This window comes from Olea europaea, unplaced genomic scaffold, assembly GCF_002742605.1.
Source record: "Olea europaea var. sylvestris unplaced genomic scaffold, O_europaea_v1 scaffold112, whole genome shotgun sequence".
Classification (NCBI taxonomy): Eukaryota; Viridiplantae; Streptophyta; class Magnoliopsida; order Lamiales; family Oleaceae; genus Olea; species Olea europaea.
In genome coordinates, this window is record NW_019228573.1 from 649625 (window position 1) to 666119 (window position 16495).

A 16495-nucleotide genomic window follows, 5' to 3' on the forward strand; every position below is an offset into this window, starting at 1 on the left:
AAATTAAACAACTTAATCAGATTTGAAGCTTAAATAAAGCATCTTCAATGTCGACTTTAAAATCTTTTAAAATCGAGCTAATTAAATCAATGCTCATTGAACTTTACAGTAGATTACTACTTTTCTAAATAAAAAAAAAAATAACAAACTTACTGCTCATCCATATTTAAAAAACGTTACCATCCATCAATCGTACCAATTTCTTTTTTCCACGTGACTCCGTCAACTCCACATAGGATTTTCATCTGCCCACGTGGATTTTTTGTCCTTGTTGACAGATGAAATATACATGATTGATGGATAAGTAACAATTTTTTGAATATGAGTAAATAATGAGTAACTTTCTAAATTTGGATAAACAAATAGTAACCTAAGATAAAGCGCAGCAAGCATTAATCAACTCCGTGTGCATCTATCTTTGCTCAAACTTCATGTTTTCTAATGTTTTTTTTTTTCGACCAAAGAAGTTTTATCGCGTCTGAAACTATAGCAGAAGTTATAGTGACAGTCTCGACCTTTGAGAAATTAAGTTTCTATTTGAAAACCATACTTTTCAAACTCTTTCTTCTACATACCAATTTTCAACTACATATTCATACGATCAAATATTCTACAGGCAAACACAATTTTTCCTACTTTTTAACTACACATTCTTCTAAAATCTACTATTCAAAACTCTCTTTTTTCCAAAAGTATTGCTGTCAAATGAGGGCAAAATATTCGAGTCCCGAACAAACTTTTCAAAGTTTAATCCCCATATCCTCCGTAATTTGTTTACAACGGTTCATATTGGATGGAACCATCAATTTTTGTGACAGTGTCACATGATTTGCATTATATTTCTTGTTTTCGAACCTTTTGTTTTACGATGATTACGTCTCAAATTATTATTTAAAACCTTTATAAATTACCATGTACCTACTAATAAGAACTAAGTTATTTTCTTGACTTCTCATTCTTGTGATTTTTTCAAACCCATCATGCAATTTTGTGTTCAAATTTGAACTCTAAATCTAAAATGCAGAAGACAGACAGGTAGCTAGCGGCCTATCACACACATAGGTGTAAACGCGAGACCCGACAGTCTGGGTGACCGGGACCAGCCAGGTTGGCAGGTAGATCTTGTTAATACATGTCCATTTAACCATTCCGCAAACTAGGGAAGACAACAAAGCCAACCAACACAAGCAAGAATCATAATTCGAATATATTCAAGCTATTTGATAAACTTGTAAACTTCATGAGTATTTGAAACAATATGGTCCGGAAGCAGGAATAATGAAATGTAAAGACAATTATTGGTAACACGGGTCAAAAACTATGTAAAAGAAAAGTAAAGAAACAAGGTCAAACGGGTCCATACTTCTCATTCATCCTCGAGGATCTCTCTGTGTATGTGCATGCAGGATGTGCTGCAGTACTTATAATTATACCGGTGAAAGGGTACTTTACCAGCCAGTGACGTGTGGCAACACGAGCACAATATATCAGTTCCAGCCGTATTACTTGGAGCATCAACAGATCCAGTGTCTCGAGCTCTAAGTGCTGCAATTCTTCTCTCAGCAGCAGCAGCTCTCTTTTCCCTCTCAGCGTCTTGAATTCTTTTCAGTTCTTCCTGGTAAAATGGGGGGAAACAGGGTTGCTTAAGTGTAAAACGATGATTAGATAAAGTTAATAGTCCGTAAGACATCAAAAAGCCTCCACACAGGGTGATGATATTACAGTCAAATAACTTAAATTCATGGTTGCAATAAGTTCTCGTCTCACCACAAGTCAAAAATATGACGCTTATAACCACTGAAATAATAGTAAGTGTATGCAGCGAAACCTCTTTAGAGATTATTGCAGGACGACTAGATTGAGAATGCCCTTTATGAGATGAAATTGGAGTGGCTCCACGACATTCTGACACAACTGAAGTATTCTGGGATTCAGCAGCTTCAGCCTGTCGCCGTCACAGGAATGTTCAAAAGATGAAGCATCAAAATTTCTAAGTTAACAAAATATATCATTTCTATGCATAGATGAATAAATATCAAAGTACGAAAGACAGGTACCATTCCTCTTGTTTCATTTTAACAAATTTATTGTGATTCTCTTAGCAACTGAGTTGAACCATTAATTTGTTGAACTAAAACATAAAAAGGGAGACATTATTCCACCCTGGAAAGTGGATGCAACACAAAGCAAAATATTGGTGAAGACTGAATTTAACTGTCTCTTGTCCAACAACTTAAGCTTTGGTATCCCTCAGTGGCAAAGTAAATCATATTAACTTTGGTAGAACAATTTTATTTGTTAAACAAACAGAAACAACAGAGACTGACTGTAAATGATTGCTATTATTCCATACGAAGTAAAATCTATAAGTGAATTTCTATCATTTTTAATGATTCACCTAGCCCCTCTCCCCAACCAATGCTCCCAACGTGATGCATGCAAAATTATAATTGTAATTAAAAAAAAAAAAAAAAATGGGAAGAACGCAACTTTAATTATCTTAAATGAACAGCCTGGAGGCTTGAAGCAACTAAACAGTTTATAAGTTTATCTTCCTGCTGAATATCTGAAAGAATCCGAAGAGATACTCAGAAATTGAAATATATACCAGATCTTTCTTTTCTTTTGCTCTACGTAATTTTTTCCTCTCCTTTGCTTTTGCTTTCCTCTTGGCATCTTTCTCAGCCTGGTCCAAGAGAAAAATAATTAAATAGAGAGAGAGAGAGAGAGAGGAAAAGAAAAGAAAGAAGAAGTTTGAACACAAAACTAGCGAAAATATGTAGGACTAAATAATAAGCCCACATATTTGCCAAGTGCCTCAAAAGTGACAACCTTCTTGTCGCATCATGTTGCCATCCATGGAATGTCTCCTATGAAACTTTTGAGTGCTATTTTGGATCCAGGATTCACATGTAAGAAAGAGAATTTTTCCAGAAAGAAATTTTATGCTGCATTCGTAAATCCTTTACTTCTTCATGAAAGAATAAAACATTTTTGTGTTAACAACTTAGCTTTTTGAAACAGAAAGGTAAGAACTATGGGAGTACACACATTAAAGCATTTGAAACAGATGTAATGCAACACGTGCTTCGATGGTTGAGAAATCCAATAGGTGAGCATGCAAATAAAACTTAGAATTGTCAACATTACATGAGGCAACTTTTTGGCTTCCTGCAATATAGACAAAAAAAAAAGTCTCCCTGAGGGTGCAAATCAACAAGAGCAACAATTTATAATTGATATTTTAAATTTTGATCATCTTGCTTGTTTATATAATTTTAGTGGTACTTTTGAATGGAATCCATTTATAATGGAATTCAAGATTCCAATATGATAGGCATTTTAAGAACCAGGGGGAGGGTGGCATTTGCCTAACTAAACTATTTAAGTATTCAAGATAAAGAAGAAAATCAACTAATTTATTTCTTGCGAACTGGGATTATAAGGTAAAAAACAAAGATGATTACTGAAGGAAAATCTGTTTAAGCAATCATCAATTTCATATGAAATTGGGTACAAAATAAATCAAAAGTAACAGCATACATCATATCACCAAGGATTATAATATCTAGATATTTCAATGCTGGTGCTGAGACATTCCCTAAAGCATTAGGATCACAGCTTATTATTGGAATCCACCTCTAAAACATCAATTCACAACAGGAAGATAAACATTCAGCCAATTACCAACATAATCAGCTTTCAAGTTAGGATGTTGAAAACTACTGTCTAACAGAATTTCTGAGGAAGAAGGCAAAATTTTACAGGATTCAATGTTTAATGAAATATCATAATATTTGTGAAGCAAAACCAGTACCTGTTTTGCAGCTTGGGATTCCTCCATTTCTTTCGTCAGTACACCAGGGACCTTAGCAGCTTGCCAATCCCACTTATCAAGGTTTGATGCCATGAAACGTCTAAAAGTATTCCTTACTTCCTTCTCACTGGCAAGCATATACGGAGTTCGCCCCCTCTCATCTTTAATACAAGGATCCAGACCCTGTTCCAGGAGCTCTAGAACTTTTTGAGCATTTCCAGACATTGCTGCTTCATGTAAAGCTGTAGATATTCCACCAGTAAGGTCACCGTCCATTTCTTCCTCACTTGATACAGACAAATTATCTATCTTTTCGACACTGGAAGAAGCTTCAATAGTTTCTCTGATCTCCAAATTTTCCCTCAACTCCATTCTGCTGGAGTCAGGGTACCCACTGCTCACAATGGTTGCACCAGATAATACATTCTCTTTTGTATTAATTGTTGTCTCCTTACTAATCTCAGGGGAAATTTGTGTCAACAAATTGTATACCCGTTTCGCTTCCCTAAATGTAGGTCTCCTAATAGTCAATGGAATATTTCGAATAGCATGATGCTGGCAGATAAAATAAGGTTTCTCTCCTTCAAAGAAAAGTTGACGATTATTTGAAGGAGCATGTAAGAAAATGCAAGATGAAACCGAAAAATGAGGCTTCCATGCAGTAAGCAGTTCTTGAATATCCTGATCATTGGGAAGATAGAATTCAGTCCAGTATCCAAAAGTACATAAATTAAATAGAAAAACTTAGCATTCACGTTGAGCCACTTTATCTACAAGCTTAAGCAGTTAGGTAATCGATAAATTATATATAAAATTGTCTTCGATATGTCCCCCACGTGCATACCTAAATAATCAAAGGCCAATTGTCATATGCAAGTGACTACAAGACTTTACTTAGGTACTTTGTATTCTTTGAGACCTAGTGGAACTACCATATCTAAAAGCATAAACTGTTAGAAAGAAAACAATGTATTTATTTAATTGTGTGTTTAACAATTCCTTGTTCTAAAAATCAAGAAAAAAATCCTTTCATAAGAGTGCAGATTACACTCCATTGAAATTGAGTTGAGTATATAATGGATCTGTATTTTTATCAGTCTAATCTTGAACACAGATCCCATAAATGATAGACATGATGTACAGAACTGTCAACCAGGAGAAGAGTTTGGGCTTTAGGTATTAGACACAAACATGACATAATACAAGCAGCACTATATGAGAACTTGCGAAGTCATGAACAATGGAGAAACAACTAAATATACTTAGATGAGAATTTTAATCATTATGATCTTATCTTTTAACTAGACAACATCTACGTTCAATTAACTGGATGCCAGCAAAAATACTCCAAATATCTCCTTAGTTTAAGAGTCAACTATGACACCTTTTTAAGAGCGAGTTCATTGTATCGACGAAGCGACGCTCCAGCAGAATGAATACCCCGAGCACTTGCGTCTTTTGATGACTGCTTTTTACCAGCTTTGGCCCGTACAACATATCTACAAAAAAGAAACCCAGCATGTAAACCATTCTCCTCCAGACAAACTCAAATTAAAGATCAAAGTTTGACTATGGTCATATCCAAAAGTGCATAACGACGCAGAAATAAACCTTTCCACAGAACAAGTGATAGACTGCTAAAGGTCAACAAGTTTGGGCTGCCTAAAATTGTCATATCAAAGTAATTTCACTTATTTCAACAAATTTAATGAGAAAAATGGATCAAGTGCATGAGGATTACAGGTACTGGCAGAAATTCGGAAAGTCAAACCAACATATGTTGATGACTGCCAAAAAATATAAAACATTAAAGTTGCACATATAATTATGAATCAGTGACAACACTATATGTACTCATCATCTGAATGAACTTCTACAAGCTCACATGTGCATGCACTCCCATGGATGATCAGAGAGAGAAACCGAACAAACAGATAAGTGATCCACGGAAAGGGGGATATGGTTATTATTGATCAATTATGGATATTATAAAAATGAATTGTCTATTGTCATCAAAATAGAAATAGCATTAATCATCTATTCATCATGCATATGCATCATATAAACAAAGGAAAGCTGCATTGTGTTCTCTCGAACCCTAGGTATTTCCATAACATGCGAAATGGAAACATGCTACTTCTAAACAAGCAACTAACCTGTGGAATGTTCTGTGAGCCACAATTGAATTTCCATCAAACACGCAGCCAGCAAAATGCCCACCCCTTGCAAGTAACACAATCCTCAAGTGAGTTTTGTCTCTAGGTTCGCAGATGAGAGATTTCAGTTTTCCCGTCACTTCCCTATCAGTCAAATATGGCATATGCACTCTACCATCTATGACAGCAGACTTGTCATTTTCGAATGAAATACTGACAGATTCATCAACGAGTAAACTTTTCCAAATTGAAATTCTCTCCCCAGTCTGCAACTGTATAAGTATTTTATTCTTTGAAATTCCGCCAAATCCATGTTGCCTGTCATCGAAGTGGCCAGTTTCTCTCTCATCTTCGTCTTCTGACCCTGAAATGCTTGATATGTCATAGTCTTTGTTCAAAGAACCAGACGTTTCATCAAAGTCTTCCTCCTTAATAATTTCTTTCCCAGCAATACTTAGCTTTATCTGAGTTCAAATGTTCACAGGTAAGTAAATCACTTGCATAATACAATCAATCATGTTTTGTGAGTCAGAATCTGCAACTGTCCCCATCTCATTCGCACAAAATAAGGCAAAAGTGAATTACAGAAATTTCCTACAATATGAGTGTATCAAAATTAATTAGAGAATCCAATAGTCATCAGCAAAGAGAACTTTCAAAAGTTATGTTCATGCGAATCCAAAGATTGAAACCGGGACAACGGTAGCAAAAAAGCATAAAGGCATGTGATTATTAATAATAACAGCTTCAAAGCCTACATTAGCTATTTCACTTGCTAATTCCATACGCTAGGGAAACAAGTTGATCAAAAATTCCCTTCCCAGCATCAGTTCCCCTATAATTTTGATTCGAGCAAACCAATTCACATCAAATTAAAAATTAATTTAAAGAACCACAGAAAATTTAAAACCTGAAATTCTCAAAAGAAAGTCAAACTTCACCAGTGTCACCAGCTTTTACAATTCTACCTTGGTAAAACCGGAAATTTCCAGGGCTCTTTGTTAATCAGACAAGGACTTCACAAGGCTAATTCTGACAAACAACCACATTTGCTTGGCTATAGAAGATGATAATTCATATAGAGCATGTATGGTTTACTTAAAAGCCAAAAATAGGCTTCTTTTTAGGCTTTTCCCGGCAGTACGAAGGGTTATACTGCCCAGAGAAGCCAATTTTTGGCATTTAAAACATGCTAATGACAAGCTTAATTCAAATAATCCTACTATCACACACAATTTTAAATAAAAAATTATCATGGTCCTATTAAAATTGCATACAAAATAAAAACAGAAAATACTTCAAAAATAAAAGGGAAGAGAGAATAATACATTAAAGCGATGAATATCCGACTTGAAATGGGAGCGCTGGTCTTGGAGAGACTCGAACTCCACCTTGCAAGTGTTGCAGGACCATCTCTGGGTAACATTAACATTATTATTCTTATAACTACTGCTATTATTAACATCAACATCGTTGTTATTACTGATAATTTCCTCATCGGGTTTTGATTCCTCAACCGCATCGTCGAAGTTTTGGATAGAGAGTTTGGAAGTATAATCGGAAATAGACGCTGATGGGGAGCGGAGGAGGTGGCAGGAATCGAAGAAATCCTGCGGGAGTTCGAATATGGAACGACGTCGTTGTGGCTCGTCTGGCTTTTCTTTTGTTGGTTGATTTACAGCGCTCGCCATCGTCGTCAAACGAAGCCTTTTGAGTTGAATTTGAGACTATATAGGTACGAATTAGAGGATGTGCTCAGACTAAAATGGTTAAACCCTAATCTTAACAGTTCCACCACCCCTCTCCTGAAATATCGTGAAAAAGGAAAATCGCAGCTTATGTCTTTAAGGATCTAGAGTGAAAGGTTGTTTGTACATTTATATTTACCCAAAAGCCAAATTTATATTTTAGAATTCGAACTCTTGACCCAACAACCTCAAACAAAGTTATATTTCTCCACCTTTCCCTTTTACCACTTGAAGATGTGCCCTGAGAACGTTGTGCTCAAACTATGTTATACTACTAGTTGATAGTAGATATGTTATTGTTAGTGTGTATTGTATAGAATTTAGAAAAGGATAATTGGGACAAAATGTTTCTATGTTTTAAGTATATTTTGAAAACAGCCCTATTTTTCATTATTTGATATTTTCACTTTTATCTTCCATATTTCTTTGCGCTTAATGTTATTTTCACCAATTTTTAACGTAAAATAACCAATATACTCTCATATTTAAATAAAACAAAAAGAAACAAAAGAAAAGTAAAGAATAAATTACAATCTTACTCCTAAATATTTTCAAAAATGTAAATGAGTCCAAATAATTATTAAAATGTCTACTAGCACAAAACGTCCATATGTTTCAAAATTGTAAAAAAATGACGTTTTTCGCAATGAAACGTAGATATAGTGATGAAAACAAAAAAATAAAAACGTATAGACGTTTTTCGAAAGAAGTGTCAAACGTATGGATTTATTTATTTATTTATTTTTTTGCTATTAGGTCTTATTAAAATATTAAAAATAACAAAAAAAATAAAAAATTCTCTATCTCTCTCCTCTTATTCTCTAAATGGGTCAGCCGCCTTAGAAGTCAAAAAACTCCAGCAAACCATCACCTAAACTGATGGTCCACCATATCACCAAAACGCCATCACTTCTCCCTACACTTATTACCCAACATCCAACCTTGAAACTTTCATGCCAATAGATTTGTTCGGAATTGCAAACCAAAATACCCCAACTCACAAATTTAAATACTGGAGATATTACCTATTTCAGAGAGACCCATGTCATTTCCAACACACCAGTCGACATATTCACTAGGGCATCTCTTTTCATGGTCTTAAAATATCAACAAATGGTTCAGCGGTATGGAGGTTCGGGGGTTTGAGCAATGGTTGGTCGAATTTTTCTATTCTAACGTGACAGCCCTATTTGGAGAAGAAGAGAAAAGAGAGAAATGTTTTTTTTTTTAATTTTTAATATTTTAATAAGGCCTAATAGCAATAAACATTCCTACGTTTGACAATTCTTGCAGAAAATGCCCCTACTTTTCAATTTTTTTGCGTTTTCATCCCTATTTCTACGTTTCATTACGGAAAACGTCATTTTCACCAATGGATAATTTACACAAAACGTCTCTACCTTTCATGTCTATTGTGGAAAACGTACATACCTTTCATTTTTTGATATTTTTGCCCCTATTTTCACCTTTTTGGCGCTGAACGTCCTTTTCACCAATTTTGGACAACTTTACCTTCCATCCAAATAAAACAAAAAGAAAGAAAAGGAAACAACAAATAACTAATTGCAACCACAGCCCTCAATTTTTAAAAAATTACAAATCAATCACAAATATATACAAAATTTTCAACATAGGTGTCGAAGACGACTCAGACAGGTTTTTTCCCCAAGTGTTTAAGCACAACTTTAAGCCCTGCTTGCAGATTAGTCCTTGGTTTCTGGCTTTTCACACTGCTTAATGTTGCCCCTTCTCCTCCTTCCTTTGTTGCCGCACACAACGACATTGGTGCTGCATCGCCCTTGGTTTTTCCTCCGGGGAAGCTTAAATGACCAACAATCTTCAATTTCTCTCCATAACGCTTTGAAATGCGAATATACAAAAGCTTCACCATTTTTTAGGTACTTTTGTACTATCTCTTTGGTTAAATTTTTCTCATTTGAGTCCTTATCCTCCACTTCATTTTTCTGCACTCCGTCATTATTATTACCCTTTGAGCTGCTATCTCTGGTGAACAAAGAGACAAGTGGGACTTCTTCGACCTTAAACTTCGTGAAGAAAAACTTGTTACCTTGTATGTATAGCCTCATTTTCTTTACCATTTTCTTGGGTTTTTGGTTGCCCATTAGCCTCATTTTTCTTTGATTTTGATTTCTTGAGCTTCAAAAGAAGAGCACGAAATTTCGTAGCTGATTTTACTAAAGCCGCAAGGGAATTTCGAGTTATTTTCTGGAGAATTCAACAAAATGCTTGAAGGCTCAATGGCAAGCAAATGGCCTTTGAAGAAGAGATCATTAGATGGAGATAAAATTACATTCTAATTCTTACGGAAATTGGGTTCGTGGTTGTTGGCACCTATGTTGAAGATTTTGTATATATTTGTGATTGATTTATAATTTTCTAAAAATTGGGGGCTGTAATTGCAATTATTTATTTGTTGTATCCTTTCTTTTCTTTTTGTTTTATTTGAATGGAGGGTAAAATTTTCCAAAATTGGTGTAAAGGAGGTTCAGCGCCAAGAAATGTGGAAATAGGGACAAAAATGTCAAAAAAAAAATGAAAGGTATGCACATTTTACACAATAGACATAAAAGGTAGGGATGTTTTGTGCCAATTACCCTTTTACCAATTTGAAACATAAGGATGTTTGGCACACTGTAAGCCAAACGTAGAGACGTTTTGTGCTATTAGGTCTTTTAATAATTATTTGGACTAACTTGCACTTTTTAAAACATTTAGGACTAAAATTGTAATTTCCTTTTTTCTTTTTTCTTTTTTGTTTTATTTAAATGAGAGGGCATTTTAATCATTTTACACTAGAAAATAGTGAAAGTGATATTCAGCGCAAAGAAATGTGGAAAGTAAGGCAAAAATGTCAAAAAATGAAAAGGTATGGACTTTTTCACAATAAACTTAAAATGTATGGACATTTTGTGCCAATTACCCTTTAGAAAAAGTATTTGAACTTTTTGAAAATGAGAAATATTTGTATCATCGTCAATTTTATAGTTATTTTTATTCTTATATTATTTGTTTAATGTAGATGAATATTTTTTTTTTCTCTCTTGATAAACATGTAGTTGTAAATTAAACAAAAACCGATTTCATTGATGTTGAAAGTCACAAAAAGTGTAGAAGCCAGCCAATAAGAAAAGTTAAATAGAACAAAAACATACATCATCTTCCAAAAATAAGACTAGCAATAGTTTCTTAAACACATATTGGAGCTATTCAATTATTTTTCATTCCATCTTCTACACTTTTTCTTTCATTTTGTTTGAAGCAAATGGATTTGAGCTGGAATTTCTGACTCCGTATTTTTTTTCTCAAATTTTGAATGTGAGCTGTCAATAGTTGACTTGAAAAGAGTTCCTTTTGCTGAAGGTGACCAATCTTCACCAGCATCCATATCAACATTTTCTACAACAACTATTTTTCCAGAATCAACCTTCTTTTGGTGATATTCTTGTTGTTCTTCTAAAGTTGAGACTTCACCAATGATTTCTTTTTTTTCTTTCATATTTCTTTTTGGGAAGATGAAGACAATTCTTTTCAGTAACAATCGGTCCACTTCTACAATCCGTGAACGTCTTGTCAAATCTAAATAAAGAAGTAAAAGTACACTTTCTTTAGTTTAAATACTTTCTACGTGAATTCATTTTTCACCCAAAAATTTGCATATCTTACTTGTGACTTGTCAGTTTTCATTCAATCAAAATCAAGTCATCTATTTAGCCATTTTATTTTAATCACATCTTCTTCGTGCACAAACGATTAATTTTTTTCCAAACTACACGATAGTTGATTAACAAATTTTCTAACTCACCTATACTTCCAATCCAGGTTTCCACATTTTAAATAATATTATTCTTCTAAAAATTTTCTCACTGCAATTAAGTCTTTTAAGTTTCCATATCGCAAATAATATTATTTTCTAACAATTTTCTCATTGCAGTGTATCAAGACAAAATGGACGTGCCATGTCGTTTCTTCAAAATCATTACCCCTTCACTAAACCACAATACCCAATGACTGGAGACGGGAACTTGGCGATACAATACGAGTAATTACATGCAATGACACAATTACTACCATCAGATTAGAAAGAGTTGGTGGAAAATATACCTAGCTGATGGATGGGAGCAATTTTTTGACCATCATAATTTACAGGATGATTATGTTCTGGTATTTGAATATAATAGAAATTCCACATTAAACATGACTATATTTGACTTCTCTGGGTTAGAGGTGACATATGACTCCGATATTCCTGAAAAAGGGGAAGAATGCAACACTTTACATATAGATAATCCTACATTTGAAGTAACACTTACACCTCATCATAACAGCCAATGAAAAATTGTAGGTTTTATCTTTAATATCCCGTTCTATATTGACCTCTTCCACATAATTATGAGTTCAAGATCAATTATTCATTCATCTCTATTTTTGCTGTATATGCTAGGAAGGTTTGCCAGACACTACTTTCCAAAATTTGTGCTTAGTATTAAGATCCACAACTCTTTACATCACGATTTGGATATCAACACAAATTTAAGACCATCTGGCATAGTACGATGTCTTACTATAGGCTGGGCATATTTTGTTAGGGAAAAAGAACTACAAATGGGCTATACATGTGTCTTCGAGTTACTGAACAACGAATCCCTAATGTTTATGGTTTACAAAAGAGACCACACTGATGGAAGCTTGACACATCTATGAGACTTTTTAACTTTTTTTAAATTTCAATTGTATTCATATGTAGGGAAAATATTTTCCTGGATTTTCATATTAATCTACTTTGCTATCTCTCTATCGTATTTTCATGTTGCACGAAAACCCATTGTATATATCTGATCAATAACCAATCTAATTTTATATGTATCCACAGCACACCAAAAAGAAGAAAGAAAAAAAAGGTATTTCCGTTAATACTTTTAAATGAAACCAACTCCATTAATTTCAAAGTTTGAAACTTCCAAACCTCAACCAATCTATCAAAAATATAACCAAACTCTTATATAAAACAAATTGACATCCAACCCAAAATTATTATAATAAAAAAATTAACACCACATGAAAAGCAATTTTTTTGCCTCAAAACCATTCCCTCAATCAATCAAACATTTCTACGCCTCCTTGCAAATTGTATAACATTATTAGAGTCATAAATACACAGTAACAAATCTTCATGGAACTAACACAAATACAGAAGACCGAAGGAATTTCAAAAGTAAATTTTTACAAAGACAATAAAGCAATACAAAATGACATACATAGCACCCGTTTGAGCCCCATTATTCCTCATTACATTAAATTAAATTTTTCTCTCTCTTACTTTTAACCACACAATCTTCAATAAAATAATATTACACGTAAATCAAAATCTTTTCTTTTCTTTTCAACCACTCATTTTTCAAAAAAACACTATTCAAAACATTATAATTTCCAAGAAATGGGGCTCAAACGGGGGCTAAATAACACATTCAAACCCAAAATTCTGAGTCAACTAACTAAAGCAGAAAAAAAAAAAGATCCCAATAGTATATATATGTTTTTAAAAATATCAATAAAAGCCAATTCAAAAAAAGAGAAAAAAAGGAAAAAAAATATAAAGTCATATAAAAGTCAATCCAAAAAAATAATAACCAAAGAAGGAGAAAAGAAGGGAAAAAAGGAAATTAACTTACCCGTTATAAAAAATCAAATCTAAGATTAGACACCAGAAAAATCTGAAAAATAAATATTAACTGAATTAATTTATATACAAATAATAAAAATAGAAATAGAAATAATAAAAGGAGTAAAAAGGGTAAAAAGGAAATTAACTTACCAGTGAGAAAAAATCAAACCTAAGATTAGATACTAGAAAAATCTAAAAAGCAAACGAATTAATTTATACACAAATAATAAAAACAAAATAGAAATAAGAAGTATATAGTAAACTTTAGAGACGAGAGAAGAGAAGAGAAGTATGGTGTGATTTATGTGAAAAAGTAAAGAAGGTCGCATGAGAAAAGGGAAATATCACTGTATCAATTAGACAAAACAAAATACGACGTCGTTTTTGCTCAAATATTGGGGAAAAATGGCTACAGTGTGATAAAATGAAAGAATTCACTGTTGTTATGTACAGTAACTTCACATTCTCATTTTTATATAGTAGGAATAAAGGTATTTCTACTTTTTGTCTTCTATATGCTAATATTTTTATTTTGTTTGTTAAACATAAGTTGAGATTTTATATATATAAAAAAGGGTTAGTGTTATAGACTAGAGAAAAAATGAGTGAACGGAAAAGAGAAATTAGTAAACTTGTGTATTTTATTAATAACCAAAATTTCAAAAGAATTAGGAATAGGACTACAAAAATACAACAGTCATAATAACTAGTACTATAAGAGTATAAAAATCATTCATAAGTATTATATCTCATTGAAACATTTTTTGACAAAAAATTGATGGGACAAAATTGCCAACAAATAAAAAAGTACAAAAAATGTAGAGTAATAAATTGTTGTCTCGCTAAAACATTGTCAAGAAAAGTGAATGAGGCAAAACTTGGCGAAGGAAAAAGAGTGCAAGTACTCCCCCGAATTTCAATTCTTGTATCAAGTGATCCATATCTTGTATGTATTAAATATCTTCAATGTTGGTGTCTTGTACATGTCTTCAAGAAAATTCAGTGGGACAAAACTTAATAAATGTAATAACATGATGATTCAAAATTAGCTCTTATATCTCTTCAAGAGTTTCATACATATAAAAGCATTATTTTGATGGTAATTGTCTTGTATGTTATAGACACCCATTACACAAATAATGTCTCATTGAAATCTTATGAGAAAAATTCTAATAAAGGAAAAATAGTACTTTGTTCTTTTGAATAAGCTACAAAAGTTGTCTCGTTAAAAATTTTGTCGGGAAAATTTAATAGGACAAAACCTCAATCAAGGAAAAAAGAGTACAATATGTATTTCCTCTTCCGCATAATAACATCACTTGAATTATGCTTCGTGTCTAGAAAATTTTGTCAGGGGCACCATTTTTTCCATTAAAATATATTCTTCAACAATGATTTGACACCATTTTAACCACACATTTTTCAATAAAATAATAATACACGCAATCCAAATTTTTTTCCTTATTTTTAACCACACATTCTCTATCATAACACTATTTCAAAATGTATTTTTTAATAATAAAAAAAGGGCTCAAACAACCCCTAAATCCATCAAGGTAACATTAATAGTCATACCTGATGAGTTAGCTATAATCAAATTATTATATGATATCAAATTTCATGTATTTCAAACTAATGAAATAAAGACTTGTGATTACATCCACCACATGATAATATATCTATTTACACAAGTCTTTGCATAATTCATTATGTAAAAAATCATATAATTTCATAGTATGACTTTACTAGTTCTATTTTCATTTCGCATAAGTACGTATACTTTTAGGTGTTCAGATCATGGATCCAGAAAACTTCATACTTCTCTACTGAGTTCAATTTTACCAAGATTACGTCCAGAAACTTCAGGTTCCTCTAGTAAGTTTAATTTTAGTATGATCACGTCATTTCATTTGATCAATCATTATTTCGATCTATTTGTTCCGACAAATTGATTTCGATTCCTCGTTACTTATAATATTATGTAGAAGATCATGTGCAAAAGGGTTGTTGACAACTATTTCCTTTTCTATTCTATTCTTTTCTATAACGATATAACTTATTATGATATCTCAATTTTCATTATTTTAGGTACCTAAACCTTTTCTAGTATTTTAGAATTTGTTATGTCTAAATATTCATCAAGAGCATATGCTTCCTTAATGAGATCATCTTTGCTAAATGCTTAATTTTAGTTTGGAGATTTTTATATTAGAATCGAATATCATTACATTTCAGCGTGCCATCAAATACCATATTAACTAATTGTCGTAAAAGGATGTTAATTTAAATTGGAGTATTTAAAACTAATGTGTGAGATATTATTGTTATCTTTGGTCAATAAATACATCTAAATAATTTATCTTTCGAGTTTCTGGTTCGAATGATCTTTGACGAGGATTTAGATTATAATGCATTCATACATTATTTTTAATTTCTTAATTTTTCTCCCTAATGCTGAGAGAATTGTTCAACCAAGTTGACAATCAGCAAATCGCTTTATAAAATATCACCTGTTAGGACTTCAAATATTGTATAAGGGTTAAACTATATATTTATTCTCAACATTCTTTATTTTTCATCTCAGTGCATTGTGGTGAATTAATTTTGCATATACTACACTATCAAGATAAGTATATGAAAAATTAGACTCTGACCATAAATCAATTATAACAGGGAACATTATGATATTGACATGGTGTGTAATAGTAGTCCTTGAAACAGAAATGAAAAGTGTTGTGTTCCCTATTAAATTAATAAGAGGCATTTAACAAGTAATAATGTTAAATCATTTATAAGCATCTCAACTAACACTTACTAAAGTGTTGAAATTTGGGATAACTAGGATTAACAAAACACACCATCTTGATTGTATAATCTGAAAGTTATGCTTACAATTTAAAATTTGAACAGTAATTTTGCAAATTCCGGGTTGTGAATACCATGCAACAATCGAGTACATGTATCAAATTTATTAGATACAAATAGTATTTAGATGGTCAATGTGATGAGTGATGGGGCTCCATATATCACCCTAATTAATTTTCAAAAATATAGAGAATCTAATTCCCATTTTAGCTAGTGATGTTTAATT

General features: G+C 32.6%; 1 protein-coding gene across 3 annotated transcripts; it reads right to left on the reverse strand.

The window, feature by feature from the left end:
- Nucleotides 1–1197: 1197 nt before the first annotated feature.
- LOC111373389 (ankyrin repeat and zinc finger domain-containing protein 1) lies at nucleotides 1198–7722 on the reverse strand. 3 transcript variants are annotated; one of them, XM_022995913.1, is made up of 7 exons: nucleotides 7302–7719; nucleotides 5974–6437; nucleotides 5202–5316; nucleotides 3818–4498; nucleotides 2609–2686; nucleotides 1829–1945; nucleotides 1198–1615 (listed from the first exon to the last, which is right to left on the reverse strand). In XM_022995913.1, exons 1-7 carry the CDS (start codon nucleotides 7662–7664, stop codon nucleotides 1367–1369), a joined length of 2067 nt encoding a protein of 688 aa, XP_022851681.1. In that variant the 5' UTR covers nucleotides 7665–7719; the 3' UTR covers nucleotides 1198–1366. The 3 variants fall into 3 exon arrangements, 2 of the variants coding, with proteins under 2 accessions (XP_022851681.1, XP_022851682.1); XM_022995914.1 differs by having other exon boundaries at nucleotides 1391–1615; nucleotides 1768–1945; nucleotides 7302–7721; XR_002698940.1 differs by lacking the exons at nucleotides 1198–1615; nucleotides 1829–1945 and adding an exon at nucleotides 2833–3171 and having other exon boundaries at nucleotides 2621–2686; nucleotides 7302–7722.
- Nucleotides 7723–16495: the final 8773 nt, after the last annotated feature.